Source organism: Protopterus annectens, chromosome 11.part0, assembly GCF_019279795.1.
Source record: "Protopterus annectens isolate FY-2018-M chromosome 11.part0, PAN1.0, whole genome shotgun sequence".
NCBI lineage: Eukaryota > Metazoa > Chordata > Ceratodontiformes > Protopteridae > Protopterus > Protopterus annectens.
In genome coordinates, this window is record NC_056745.1 from 1,128,138,315 (window position 1) to 1,128,153,057 (window position 14,743).

The 14,743-nt window shown below is 41.7% G+C and overlaps 1 protein-coding gene across 1 annotated transcript in view; it reads right to left on the bottom strand.

Annotated features, from left to right (window-relative positions):
* Window positions 1-14,743, bottom strand: part of BRAF (B-Raf proto-oncogene, serine/threonine kinase) — a 1,627,514-nt gene that overhangs the window by 681,197 nt on the left and 931,574 nt on the right. Inside the window, exon 12 of the mRNA XM_044088485.1 lies at window positions 9,254-9,371. Within this exon, the coding sequence (XP_043944420.1) occupies window positions 9,254-9,371 (118 nt within the window). The remainder of the gene's footprint in view (window positions 1-9,253; window positions 9,372-14,743) is intronic.

Sequence of the window (14,743 nt, forward strand, 5' to 3'; positions counted from 1 at the left end):
TAGGCAGCTTACCGTTACCCTCTCCTTGTTCAGCCTGGTAAGTGGGACGTCAGTGTCTGACTATAGAGTCACCTATCACTAGTGTATCAGGCATAGTGTTTGGCCTTAAGGGCTGTGATTGATTGACACACCGATTTATTGAAGTATGTGTTGCATGTGTTATGTTTTGAGGTGGTGGATTTTTGGGTGTCTGCTTTGGGAGCCTCTGTAGTTTTGGTAAGTTTTTTATTAGAGCCTCCGAGTATGTCTTTGTGTTATTATGTGTTTGATTTGTAGTTGGGGTAGGTCTATGTGTGACTGGGTTTGTTGCATGTGTGGTTACCTTCTCCTCCTGTTTGGTCTTGCCAGTCCTGAGTTGAGAGAGTTCAGCCTCCAGTTTGACTATATAGTTGCATCTCTCACATGCATTTGTGTTTGCTGGGAGGAGGAGAGGGTTGTGTGTGTACATGAGACAATTATAGCATTGTCTCAAGATTCCCAGATTAACCAGCTGAACAGGAGAAGATGCTAGTAATCTACCACTCGACATGCTAGAATATTATGAGAGAGTGCTGTGCCTTTAAGGGAAGTGGGTATTCACAGGGGTGGTAGGTGGATGTAGTGCTACTTTAGTCTGAGAGTGCTTACTTAGAAGAGAAGTTTTGAGAACAAGTGCTAGGCTTATAATATAACGAGTAGACTGGTTATTCTAAGAGTAGAGCTTTCTAAGGGAAAATTTGAAGAGCACACTTGGCGGAGCCAGAAAAAGTTTAACCCTGTTTCACCGCCGCTGTGCACAATCGTGCAATAAATCAAGTTTGGTTCGCTAACTTGTTGTGCTTAATGCCAATAAATCATGTCTGGGTTATTTCTTAGCAAATAAAATGAAATTAATAATAAAAATAATAATACATAATTCAGATGAGTATTATGGAATTTACAGCCATTTGCAGGTTGTAAATGAGTACATTGGGTAATTGTGGATAGAAAGGTTTGGCAAAAAGTGGAAACTCTTGTTCAGGACCACAAAGCCAATGCTTACATTCAATAACCCTGTAGATTTATTTGTTGTTTATTTTACCTGCTAACTAACACATTTCTAAACCTTGGTGGAGTAAAGAGCAGTTGGTTGGCTGGGATTATGTGGCTAAGTAGCATAATATTGTAACCATTTGTGTTACTTTCTTTATGGAAGTAGAAAAAGAAGAAGGGCAGAAAGGTGGGGGGGGGGGTAATGGGTCAGTGCACAGAATTTCTTCAGGAAAGGCTGAAATATTTCATATGAGGTCAAAGCTTTAAATTGTTGGTAATATTTAGTTGGGTTTTTAGTTATCACTGCAAAGTGGCTTGGAGGAACAGAAAACATTTAAAGCATTTTCCTGTTTGAAAAGCAGAATTATTTGTAAATGGGCAAAAAGTTTCATTTTAGCTGCTAATTCAAGCCAAGATCTTAACCCATGGCTGTAAAGTTTGCAAGAGAAGAAAAAAATAGCTTACATTTGCTGCAAGCAGAAGGTTTTTCTCACCCCCCACTTCCTGCAGTGTAATTAGGTTTTGAACACATCAGATAACGCTATGCACTTACAAAGGAAAGAGGGGGAAGTTTTATGGCATTCCACTTACACTTCTTGGGAGGAATGCTTTAAAGCCTTAATAAAACCTTTGTAATTTGGGGGCACTGTAAAGGCCCTTGAGTCGCAAAACTTCCTTACAGTCACTTTGTTAGCTCACATATTTTGTAAGTTGATAGTTGTGCAAATGCGCTGTCTTGCCTTTAGATATCCACATCAGTTGGGTGGCAAGAATTCAGCAATACAAAAAAAAAGCTTAGTCCGGTAGAAAGAGGTAAATGATAATTTTGAGTACCCCAGAATTACTTAGAAATCTGGAGGCATGTGAAGATGTGAATAATAATAAAAATAAAAATAAAATAAATAAAATAAAGTTAATAAAATATTAACAACACTCCAATCTGTTTAATAATAAAATAATACTCAAATAATATTAACACCAATGATGATAATAATAATAATAATAATAATATAATAATAACAATAATAATAATTCAGCTATGGTGATAGCCAGAAGATCCTCTGTCATCAGGAAGAGGTTGCAGCATTCCTTTCTACTGCTTGGTTTAAGAATTTTGGGCAAAACCAAATAAATTTGTAAGCATTAATGAAATTCACTTAGAAAGTTGTTAGAGAACCATAGATGCTGTGATGGTGTGCATGTTCTGAGTATTAAAAAAAAAAAAAAAAAAAAACCTGATAAACTGGTTAGATCTGACCGTAAACAAATCACTTTGGATATCCACATTCCGCCTCCACCCCCGGACAAAAAAACTATCGTGAAAAACTTTTCAAAAGCAAACTTCATGTTACTTAAGAAGAAACTTCGATCCCTCATAAAATCATCCAAGGCGAGCTTTGAAAGAAAAATTGCCAAGGACTCAAAAGATAACCACAAGGCATTCTTTAGCTATGTCTAGAATCTAAGTGGCAATGCTCAGATCTGCTCGGAGTTAGTGCAGAATGGCATAAAATACACTGAACCGACCGATATCGCCAATATCCTGGCAGACAAGTTCAGCGCAAACTTCACCCCCCTCTCACCACCAAGAGGGCCCATAACCATACCAGAAGAATGTAGAGTCCCTAAAATCACAGACACTCAGGTTAAAACAGTCCTCTCCAAAGCCAAAAACACAGCATCAACAGGACCGGACGGTGTCCCAGGCTGCGTCCTACACGAGCTCAAAGACAAACTAACCCCTCACCTAAACACACTGTTCAAACTCAGCCTCTCCACAGGCTACGTACCCACAGAGTGGCACACAGCAGCGGTTATTCCGCTTCACAAAGGTGGAGCCACAACAGACCCCGGGAACTATCGCCCTATAAGCCTGACTAGCTTGGTCTGCAAGGCTATGGAGCGCATCATCATGGAACTCATTAACAGAGACATTGGGAACCTCCAAACACTGGACCCTACCCAGTTCGGCTTTGTTAAGGGCAGATCATGCCTCTTAAACCTGGTGGACTTCTTTGAGACAGTTATAAAGGCTATAGATGAGGGAAAAGTGGTACACAAAGCCTACCTAGACCTCGCAAAAGTCTTCAACACCATTCCCCATTCTGGTATTATAGACAAGCTCACCAGCCTGAACATAAATCCCTACGTCACAAGATGGGTTGACAGCTGGCTCACGGACAGAACCCACATGGTGAGATTTGCAGGAGCTAGGTCTGACTCTAAATCGGTTACAAGTGGAGTTCCCCAGGGCTCAGTCCTAGGACCACTCCTGTTCGGCATATACTTCTCAGAGGTACAGGCAAGCACAGGAGGACTATGGCTGATCAAGTTTGCAGACTACTGCAAACTAGGGGCTATAATTGACTCCCCGGCTGACACAGACATCCTCTAAAAGGGTCTCACTGAGACAGATACCTGGTGTCAAAATCATGGCCTCAAGCTAAATGCCAAAAAGTGCATAGTCATCCCCTTTGGAAAAAACAAAATACCCACAAACTACTACATAGGTGGTAGTCCCCTAAATACGGAAGACATGATAAGGGATCTGGGGACCCAAGTAGACAGTAAACTCACCTTTGATCATCACATTGCCAAAGTGGTTAGAAAATCCTTCTACATGGCCCACCTAATCACAAAAGGGTTCGCATCCAGATCAAAAGAGGTCATTGTGCCCCTCTACACATCACTCATCAGACCCATCATAGAGTACAACGCCCCATTTGGGATGTACCTTACAAGACACCTGCAACAGCTGCAAAGACCTCAGAAGAACCTCACCAAGAGGATCACTGGCCTCAAACAGATGCCCTATGCAGCTCGACTGAAGAAATTATTGCTCTACTCGGTTGCATACCGCCTACTGAGAGGTGATCTCTGCCTGACATACAAGGCCATGTCCAACCCAGAATTAATGGACATGCTCCACCTAAAGAAAACCTTATCCCCACGAGCCACATGCTCTAGGGATCTCAACCTTACCACAACAATAAATAGGACATGCTGGAGGGATAGAGTCCTGTCCAAGAGACTTCCCATGCTTTGGAACAAGATCCCAATCTACATTAGGCAGAGCACCTCGCTAACACTCTTCAAAAGAAATCCTGACGAGTGGATGGGAATAGAAAGTTTATCTCTGGGATCAATTCAGTGGCCCTGCTGGACAGAGGCACAGGGAACTAATCTAAGGGGGTGGCGAAAGCCAACACATTCTGGCTAGGCTTATAAATACCTTTGGGCAGATAGCCTAGTACCTACCTATGAACCTATAATTCACTTCAAGAGTTGGCTGTGGTAGTTTACATGGTGTTATTATGCAGTGTCATCATGCAGACTATATGGTTTAACTTGTTGTGTAGTAAATTGCTACTCAGTGACAGCATGTTAAGATAGATTGTCAGCATCTTTGAATCATTTTGCATTGTTCTGCAGATATCTATTTCGAGATATTCAGGAAGATGGGTCAGGGCTTTATACACTGTGATGACCTTCCCTCACCTTTTTCTTAGCAACCAGATGTATAAATGTTGGCACGAAACAAAAGTGGTTAAAACAAATAAATGACATTTCCGGTGTATGGTAGCAGACATGTAGTCAAGCAAACCCAAATGCTGCTTCTGATCTCTAAATACAAGGAGCAATTATATAAAAGTGCACGTGGGTGCGTGTGTGTACACACACACACACACACATATATATATATATATATATATATATATGTGTGTGTGTGTGTGTGTGTATATGTATGTATGTGTGTGTGTACTTGCATATAGGTGTGTGTGTATTTATGCACGTCTACAGATATATATGTGTTCATAGATTCATAGATTAGTACTAAGCTAACTGCCCTTGCCAGCCACTTTAAGCCTAGCCAATTATCCCTTGTGAGACTCAAACCCTGCACAGTGTGTTTCTAAAGCAAACACCTTAACCATTAGGCCACCCTCCCAACCCCTGTGTTTTGTGTGTGTGTGTGTGTGTGTGTGTGTGTGTGTGTGTGTGTGTGTGTGTGTGTGTATACAAGTACGAAGGTGTGTGTATATATATATATATATATATATATATATATATATATATATATATATATATGGGTATATGTACGCATATGTTTATATGTATTATACATTTGCAATATATACGTACAGATATAGGTATGAATATGGCGTGGGTGTGTATAGTACATATGGGTGCCTAATATGTGTACATATATGCATGGATATTTCTGTATACATATTTATATATGCATGCATATATTGTATAGCTTTGTGTTTATAAGTATGTATGTGTGTATGTACATACAAATGTGTATATGTATGTATACTTAATTGCGGTAAGTTAACTCACCTAGCCATTAATGGAATCAATTGCAATGTAAATTTAGGCATCAGTGCATGGCATCCGGAAGGCAAACTGCGCGGCCAAGACATGTTTCATCTCTGCCCCCCAAGAATAAACTTTTGCATGCCACATCCCCTTTTAGGGGTACACAGGACCAGGAATTAGTGGGGCTGATGAACTTTGCATGCAAAGTGACCCCTGTGGGGCATTCATTTATGAGGCGTTTGGCTGCTAAAGGGTCTGGGTGCACAAGGCTACACCACCGGATTAGGGCCTCACAGGGCATGGAGGGAGATTTAGTGTGGCTGCGTTTCTTATTAGATTACAATGGGACAGCAATTTGGCAGGAAAGAGAGAGACAACCAACTACCGCTTCAGTGTTTACAGATGCAGCAAGTGGAATTTGCTTTTGGGGTTATTTTCAAGATCAGTGATTCAGTGCAGCATGGCCAACTCAAGTGAAAAGTAGGTTTAAACATTTCAATTGCAGAGATGGAATTTTTCCCAGTAGTGGTTGCACTGGAAATATGGGGTGTACAAATGAAAGATAGAGTGGGTTGACTTTGCTCGGAGACTGTGGGTTCTACTCCCACAGTATATAGATGCATTGCTGATACTGTACTGTATTGTACTTTGGTTCAGCGCAGCATGGCTGACTCATGTGAAAAATAAGTTCTGCATTTCAATTACTGAAATGAAATTTTACCCAGTAGTGGTTGCATTGGAAATATGGGGTGTGCAAATGAAAGATAGAGCAGTTTGGCTTCCCTCGTACATATAGTCAATGAGCTGGGGGGAGGGAGTGCTAGGCAGGATGATGAGATATATTACTTTTAAGTGTTTAACATTAAATGTCACAGTGAAGGCACAACACATTCCAGGCATTAACTCATTGGCAGATTCCCTTTCTCGTTTGCAGTGGTCTCGTTTCCGGTTGTTGGCTCCAAATGCGAATCCTTCTCCGGTTCGAGTGCCAGATCACTTATGGGCTTTATGGGCAGATTAAAATGGTGGTTAATGTGTAATGCCCTCAGTGGAAAGACAAGGGTAAGGTACAATAAATGCATACAGCAATTCTTGCAGGCCAGATTAACCAAAGGCTGGGAACAAGTATGGCCCATTCCACCTTACCCAGTCAGGGCTCACATTTTGGTAATGAAAGAAAGAGATTGTACTTTTGGAAGGGCAAGAAGCACATTGTCAGCTCTGAATTGGTTTCATCAGGCCTTGGGTTTGAAGGATTTAGCTAACATATTTCAGGTACGAACAATGTTTAAGGGCTGGGGAAAACCAACATCCAAGAGGCCTGATGAGAGGTACTCCATAGGTCCAACGGTGTTACGTAAGCTGTGGCTTGCCTTCAAATGTTTGTTTTTCTTCTTATGAGATAGCATTATTTAGGGCTGCTGTTCTGCTGGCTTTTTGTGGGGCATTTTAGATGGTCTTAAATTATTCAACCAAACAAGAAGAAAGGTCAACGGGCAGTTTTACCAGTGGCACATGTAAACTTGCTGGGAGAGGACACTTGGATTTATGTGGCTAAATCCAAAATGGATCAAGAAGGCAAAGGTCAGTGGGTAAGAGTGGTTACCCCAAATGGTTTGGCAAGGGACTTGACTAAAGTGCTACTAGAGTACTGCAACTATAGGGGTAGGTCAGATGGTCCATTCTTTTGTCATCAGCAAGGGTGAACCTCTGACACAGTATCAGGTGAGAGCAGTTTTAAAGGAAGCAATCAAGTTGAGTGGCCTAGACTCAGGTAAATATACATTACATTCCTTTCGAATAGGTGCACTCATTTGCACATGCAATGGGAGCTTCACAGACCAACATTATGAAGATGGGCAGGTGGAAGTCCATATGCTTATAAAGGCTATGTAAGGTGTAAAGGGCTTTAACTCTTGTCCTTTATATTTCAGCTCTCAGATCTTTGGATCAGGAATACATCTGGATAGCGGGTCATTCATTCAGACATTCCATCGCTTTGTCCAGGGCAGGCGGAGCTTCTCCTTCCAAAGAGGAAAACGAGCTTCTTGCAAAGCAATTTGGTTTGATGTATCAGGAATGCGGTGGCACCATCTCAGGGCAATACTACAGCAAGCTGCAAGAAGCGATACATCTCCTACTGCTATTTTATTGCACCTACGGCGTAATGATATTTGTCAACATCCAATAAAAGAGCTAATTGGTCTGATGGTACAAGAGGTATATTGCATGCAGGAATGCTGGTCACAAGCTATTATCTGCTGGTCAGAAGTGGTACAGAGAAAGAAATGGAGGAGGCTAGGTCCATTAAAGCTGTGGAGAGAATGAGAAGGATAACTAATAATTCTATGGATACGGTGTTAAGGGACATTAACGGGTTGTACATTCCTCACCCTGGCATTCAGGTCTGGTGACCAGACAGGTATGATGAGGATGGGGGTTCATTTATCTGAAGAAGGTTTTGGGATTTTTTTATAAGGAATTGCAAGCTGGTTTAGCTTTGAAGGGCATTCACTTAGGATAGGTTGAGATGTGCTGGCGGAAGGGAGGAATATTCCTTCCTTCTGTGGCGGAAAACAGGAAAGGTAAGGGAGGCCAAGGTAAGTAGGGGGGAGGTCACAGGACTCTTCAGCTGGACCTCCCACAGACCAGACAGCCCCAAGGTATTGTTGCCAGGGGACTTACCAGCCCAGCAATGGCTCCTTGGCAGATTGTAAGGTGGCCCAGAGGAATTGTGATGAATTGTGAAATGAAAAAGCTGTTATGATGTGGGTATGTTGAAACAGAAGGGCTGGATATCGATGTTTCTCCTGTAGGTTTAGGGAAATGCTATGAAAGAACTAAAATGGCCTCCCTGACATTCCTGCCTTGCGCACATCTCATAATAATTGGCTTCTATTTGAGTAAATGGCAATAAACACATGGCTGCAGCCATTTAATCCATCTAAGGTGTCTGTTTTTTATTGAATATGCAGCTTGTGGCAACCCTGATCTGTAAAGCATGCAACTTCGATACATTTATTGTCAACGGTGCCAGGGAATGATAATGTTCTGAGACGGTTTTTGGATATGGCTCAAAGGTTGATATGGATCATGAAATGAACTATGAACACTATTTGATATGGAGCATTAAATGAACTGAACACCATGTTAAATGTTTTCTAAAAGATCATTCTGGTGGCATCAATGGCAACAAGATATTGGTTCACTAAACTTTATTAAAAGCACGTAGAGCTGTACCAATCTCAGACAAAAGGTAGGGGAAAGGAAAAGTGTGAAAAAAGGTCAGCACTGTTATCAACATGGAAGAAAATGACTTCAGACAAAAAAAAAATACAAAATTATTTTTCTGACGTACAGTATTCAGTTTTCATATTATATAAGCTGTTTACATTTGCATTTGTCTGAACTTTACACCTTTAGGGAAAGTCTTCTATTTTACAAAGTGTTTAATCACATATTAGACGTAATGACAAAATCTGGTAATTAAAATGGCAATAATTGTAAATATCTCACTGCAACAGATCTGCAGAGCAAATGCAGCTGTCAGTGGCTAAAGCTGGTTGCACACTTGCCTTTGATGATGATGATCAGAAAAACCCATGGACTGTACCTTCATGTCATGTCCTGGGCTCATGTTCCAATACTAACGCTGCAGTGCAGTATAAGGTTGCTGTTGCACTCCTGTGAACAAGAACTGAGATCCCCCCTGCTTCAAGTAGATCAAATGGATGTTAAACATTTCACAGGACTTGTTTTATGATGTGAAGGAGAACATTCCCAAAACTGTCACCATTCAGTTAAAATATACATCATCCTGGGCCATGAGTGGATTAAATGGGCAGAAGTGAACAGTGAATTATCCATATACCATTTAAATGTGCACACACAGCAATACTTTCTACATCATGTTACATACCATGCCATTTTCCCTTGAAGACTGTTCCAAAGGATCCTGATCCTATCCTCTGTCCCAACGTGATTTGCCCCTCAGGAATCTCCCAGTCATCACTGGAGTCTCTCCGACCTAATGTTTTCTTAACAAAACCAGAGACTTAATTGTATTGTGATCATATAAATTAAACATTAAGCACTTTCATGCACATCACATAATATGGCCACTTACACTGATAGCACACCTGCAAAATAAGGTTGCTCTGTGACGCTATGTTTATGAAGCAAAACACTATCAACTCAGCAAGTCAACCATAACGCCTACAAAAATAACGTAGCCTATTTATCACATCCATGACTCAAGAACAGAGCAACAAAATGTCAGCCAGTGTTATGGAGTGGCAAAAACAAAAAAAGGCATCCAGATGTTGGTTCGGGGTACTGCACTTGTCAAAATGCAGATATGGCTACAGAACAAGGGGCATTTTTACAGTCTGGCAGATGGAAATCATTGAAAAACTGGAGCCTCAAACATTGTGATTCTATGTCTATATTATGATTCCTCTTGCTGAACAGTCAGGGATCCCATTATTAAATATCTTATTGCTGCACATCAGCGATGAAAAATGAAAACTTGCGTTGCCACCAGCTCAAACTGCTTATAAAACTAGTGCATTCTTTTGCAAAATTAGACTCCCTCTCTTCATTCATTAACAAGCAGAAAATGAAAAGCTCTGAAAGAGAAACTCAGAAGCTACACACATGCTCAAGATGGCAACCCTAGCATATTCTAAAATGTCAGTGGTTTCCAACATAAAAGATGCACTAGTCCTAAACAAAACTCTGAATAAATCGTCTGTACTTTAATTACACAAACTAAAGAAAACACAGCATACCTTCAAGTAGCATATGCGTGTGTGTGTGTGTGTGTGTGTGTGTGCACACGCTAGAAACACCTGAGCACCAGGGAGGTTGTCGGGCTTACCACCAGCCACAATCATGTGGTGAAGTAGCAAAGTAATGCTAGTCTTTGCCAGGGTGGCAGATGGCAGACTGATGCTCATATCATACCCTCTCCAAGGCCAAGTGTGCCCACTTCATCTTTTCCCACACTCCATATCCTATGTACATATACATAGGTAGGTACTAGGCTATAGGCCCTGGGGCCTATACAAGCCCAGCCAAAAAGGTACCCTGGCTTTTGCCACCCAAGAAAATTATTTTCCTGTGCCACTGTCTAGCAGAGACACAGAGGTGATCCCCGGGGTGAATTTCCTATTTCCCATCCAATCATCAAGATTTTTCTTGGAGTGTTAATGATGAGCTTTGTTTGATATAGATAGGTAGTTTATTCCAGAGTATGAAGTCTCTGGGACAGGAATCTATCCCTACGGCATGTTCTGTTTATTGTGGTGACAAGGTTTAGCTCCCTAGAGCGTGTAGCTTGGAGGGATTGGGATTTCTTTACGTGGAGCATGTCCAACAGTTCTGGGTTTGACATAGCTTTGTATGTTAGGTAGAGATCACCTCTGAGTAGGAGATATGAGACAGAGTAAAGCTGGAGTTTTTTGAGATGGTCTGCGTAGGGCATCTGTTTGAGCCTGGTATTCCTCTTTGTGAGGTATTTCTGCGGCCTTTCTAGTTGTTGTAGATGTCTTGTGAGGTACATATCAACAAGGGCGTTGTACTCTATAATGGGTCTAATGAATGATGAGTAGAGGGGAAGACTGACCTCTTTTTTTCTGGATGAGAAACCTTTTGTGATGAGGTGTGCCATGGAGAAGGATTTCCTGACTACTGTGGCAATGTGATTATCAAAGGAGAGACTACTGTCCACCTGTGTCCCAAGGTCTCATCACACTTTCGGTGTTAAGTGTACTACCGCTTATGTTGTAGTTCATGGGTACAGAGTTTTTACCAAAGGGGATGACAATGCACTTTTTGGCATTGAGCTTGAGGCCATGGCTTTGACACCAGGCATCTGTCTCAGTGAGGCTCTTTTGTAGGATGTTCACATCATTAGGAGTTTCGATTATGGCTCCTTGTTTGCAGTCATCTGCGAACTTCGTTAACCAAAGACCTTCTGTGTTAGCCTGTACTTCAGAGAAGTAGATACCAAATAGGAGAGGACCCAGGACTGAACCCTGTGGTACTCCACTTGTCACTGGTCTGAAGTCGGATTTGGAGTCTGCTACTTTCACAGTGTGGGTTCTGTCAGTGAGCCAGTTGGCAACCCATCTTGTGACATAGGGATTTACAGATACATTACCATCTGTCTAATCTCTGTCTCTGCCCATTCAACGTCTCCCTATCCCAATGTGTGCACATCCATCTCTGTCTCTGCCCATTCAAATCCTCCCTATCCCAATGTCTGTCTGCATGTCTATCCTTGTTTATCTGTGTTTTGTGTTTCTGTCTGACCTTGCATACTGCTATAACCACTTTTCAACCAGCTCTTTCCTTCCACTCCTCCATCTTATTTTCTCTCAACCAGCTCTTTCCTTCCACCCCCCCCTCTTTTCACTGAATAAAGCCACTACCCTCAAAATTCCCACATGCTGCTGTTCTGTGTGTAACACACTGTGCCATCCTCCCTTTGCTTCCTTTCTATACATAACTTTTCTCCACTTCAATGCATCTGATCCAAAATATATCCATATATGTCATCACTGTGCTTCAGCTGAAATACTGTATGACTATACAGCTTCATGTGTCAATTTGTACTATTCTGTTGACATACACAGTGTCACCCATAGGATTAGACACTACATGACTACATGCACTGGTCTGTAATTTTACATTTAAATTTTTTCTAAAATTCATACTATCTGACGTGACCACTCTGGACTGTTTCTTGCACTTCTGCATACATGTTATATGGCATGAATATGTTTACTTATATAGTTGCTGTGCCACCAATGTATGCAAAGGGGAATACAGCAAGCCGTATAGAAGTGCTGCCTATTCTGATTTGAATATTTCCAAGTCATTATTGAAAAATGGTAGTCAATATCTTAGCCCACTCACATGCAAAATAAAAATAAATTAACAACTTGGTTATTTGCATATGCTTGTTAAAAATAGGATTTTGTTTTGTTTTGCCCACTAACAGAATAACTCTGGGGCATTTCTGTACCAAACGCAACTTGATTTTCACTTTATTCTGTACTACGCCATTCCATGTGCAAGGTAATCTGCTATTTTCTTTTAAGAATAATCACATCTGTTTGTCAAAATAAGAGGGTGATTGTTTCCCCACCATTTTCTGCCCAGTTACAATAACGTAAACAATAAATATTTATTGAAAAACAGCTCATTTATTGGTCTTTTTGTGTGGGTGGCAGTCAGTCAGCACTGTTGCCTCACAGCACCAAGTTCTTCAGATCACTTCTCATGTGGGGTACCCTAAGGAGTCTGCATATTCTCCTTTTGTCACAGTGCATGCTTTCAGCAGGTGCTCTGGTATTCTTCCACCTGCCAAATACATGACAAAGGTGAACTGGCAATCTTCCATACAAGAAATAAATCAATAAAGTAGAAGAACTAGTTATCTACTTATTTAGATTTCTTCTCCTGGGTACAGCACTGATCCATGTCGACCCTTTTTAAGGCCAATTCGCAGTAAACAGAGACTCAGCAACACTATACTAATTAAATAGTATGCAAAATAGATATACAACTGAAGAAGAGTATTACAATAAAAACAGAAGACTGAAATGCAATGTTCTTGCAGTATTGTTTTTTTACATGAAGCTACCAAAAAACTGTGTGCAAGGAGGGGGGGGGGGTGGAGCAAATGATAAAGGATTGAAACAGGAGTGGGGATACGATTTGTAGGAAGGCTTCTTCAGGGAGACAAGATCAGGGGGAGAATTAATGGAGAGGGGGCAGTTGTACGAGTGCCACTGTACTTCAATTGCAACAGTACAGGTTGTATGTCAGCTGACAGACTCATTCTGAAAACGAGAACATTTGGCTTCTTGTGTGAGAGTAAAGACATATGAGAAAGTACAGTTGTGTACATTTACCATAAATGTAGATGTTCGAGTGTATTCACGGTTGCAGTCATCACATTTGGGTTATCTGCCTGCACACGTAGCCCTCAGCCGGCCTGAATTCCAGAGTCTTGGGACTTCTGAGTCGGATGCTGTCGCTTCTTCCATGATGTCAGGGGTATAAAACATGCAGCTGATGCCATTACATCAGTTTTTCTTGCCCCAGATGTCAGTTGCCCCCACAATAGGAAGCAATAATATGGTGTGTAACACCCCCAGCAAAAAGCAAATACACACAGTATAAGATGTGCCAAACCAAAAGGAGAGGTGAAAAAGAATCAAGGGGCTGGAGGGTGGGTAACCAGGACTGCAACAGTGAATACACACTAACATCTACATTTATGGTAAGTGTACACAACTGTACTATGTTCTTCATGTTTCACTGTTGCAGTCATCACATTTGGGTTGATTCCCAAAGCTAAGGAAGGGTGGAGGTAGATGAAGAAGCATTAGTGCTGGCAATCAGGCCCTGTAAGACTGCTGTGGCAAATCCAGTTCTGGATTTAGAAAAGATACGCAAGTGGTAATGCTTGGTGAAAGTATGTACAGAGCTCTAGGTTGCAGCTTCCAGGATGCCCCTGGTAGGGACTCCTCTGAGAAATGCAGTAGAGGTAGATGCAGCCCTGATGGAATGTGTTCTTATCCCCTGTGGGGTACGTTTGCCATGGTGCTTGTAGCAGAAATGGATGCAGTGTGCTATCCATTTGGAAATGGTTTGCTTTGAAGCAGCTGGTTAGATTTTCTGAGAGACTTAGTCCTGTCCAAATAGAACCTAAGCTGTCTGTGCACGTCCAGAGAATGCAGTATCCTTTCCCCTTTATTCTGAGGATTAGGGAAAAAAGTAGGCAAATGAATAGACTGGTTTAAGACTCCACCTTGGGCATAAAAGATGGGTTAGTCCTGAGGGAAACCCTGTCCACATGGAAGATAATGAAGGATTCCCACTGCCATAAGGGCCTGCAGTTCAGACACTCTTCTTGCTGAAGTGACGGCTAAAAGCAAAGCTGCCTTCCAAGAGAGGAATTTCAACTCTGCTGTAGCAGCTGGTTTAAAGGGAGGGAAGAGTAAATTTTTCCAATATAAAGTTAAGATCCCAGGTTGGAGTGGGAGCTCTCCTGGGTGGGGGGTCTTAGATTTTTTTGGCCCCTCTAAGGAATTGTTTTACCAAGGATGAGAGAAGAGGGGTGGCTCAGTATTATAATGAGCTGAGATGGCTGAGGCATGAATCTTAATTGAAGAAAAGGATAGGCCCTTGTGGAGCATTTCTGTTAAGTAATCTAGCATATGAGGTAAGCTGGGCACCGTTGTGCCCATCCCCTGAGAATGGCTCCAGGAACAGTATCATTTCCAATTTTCTGAATAGGATTTTCAAGTACTAGACCTCCTTGCCTCAAGAATGACATCCAGCACCTGCTTACTGAGGGTTGCTAGAGGTGAGCTCAGGGGATTAGCCAGGCTGC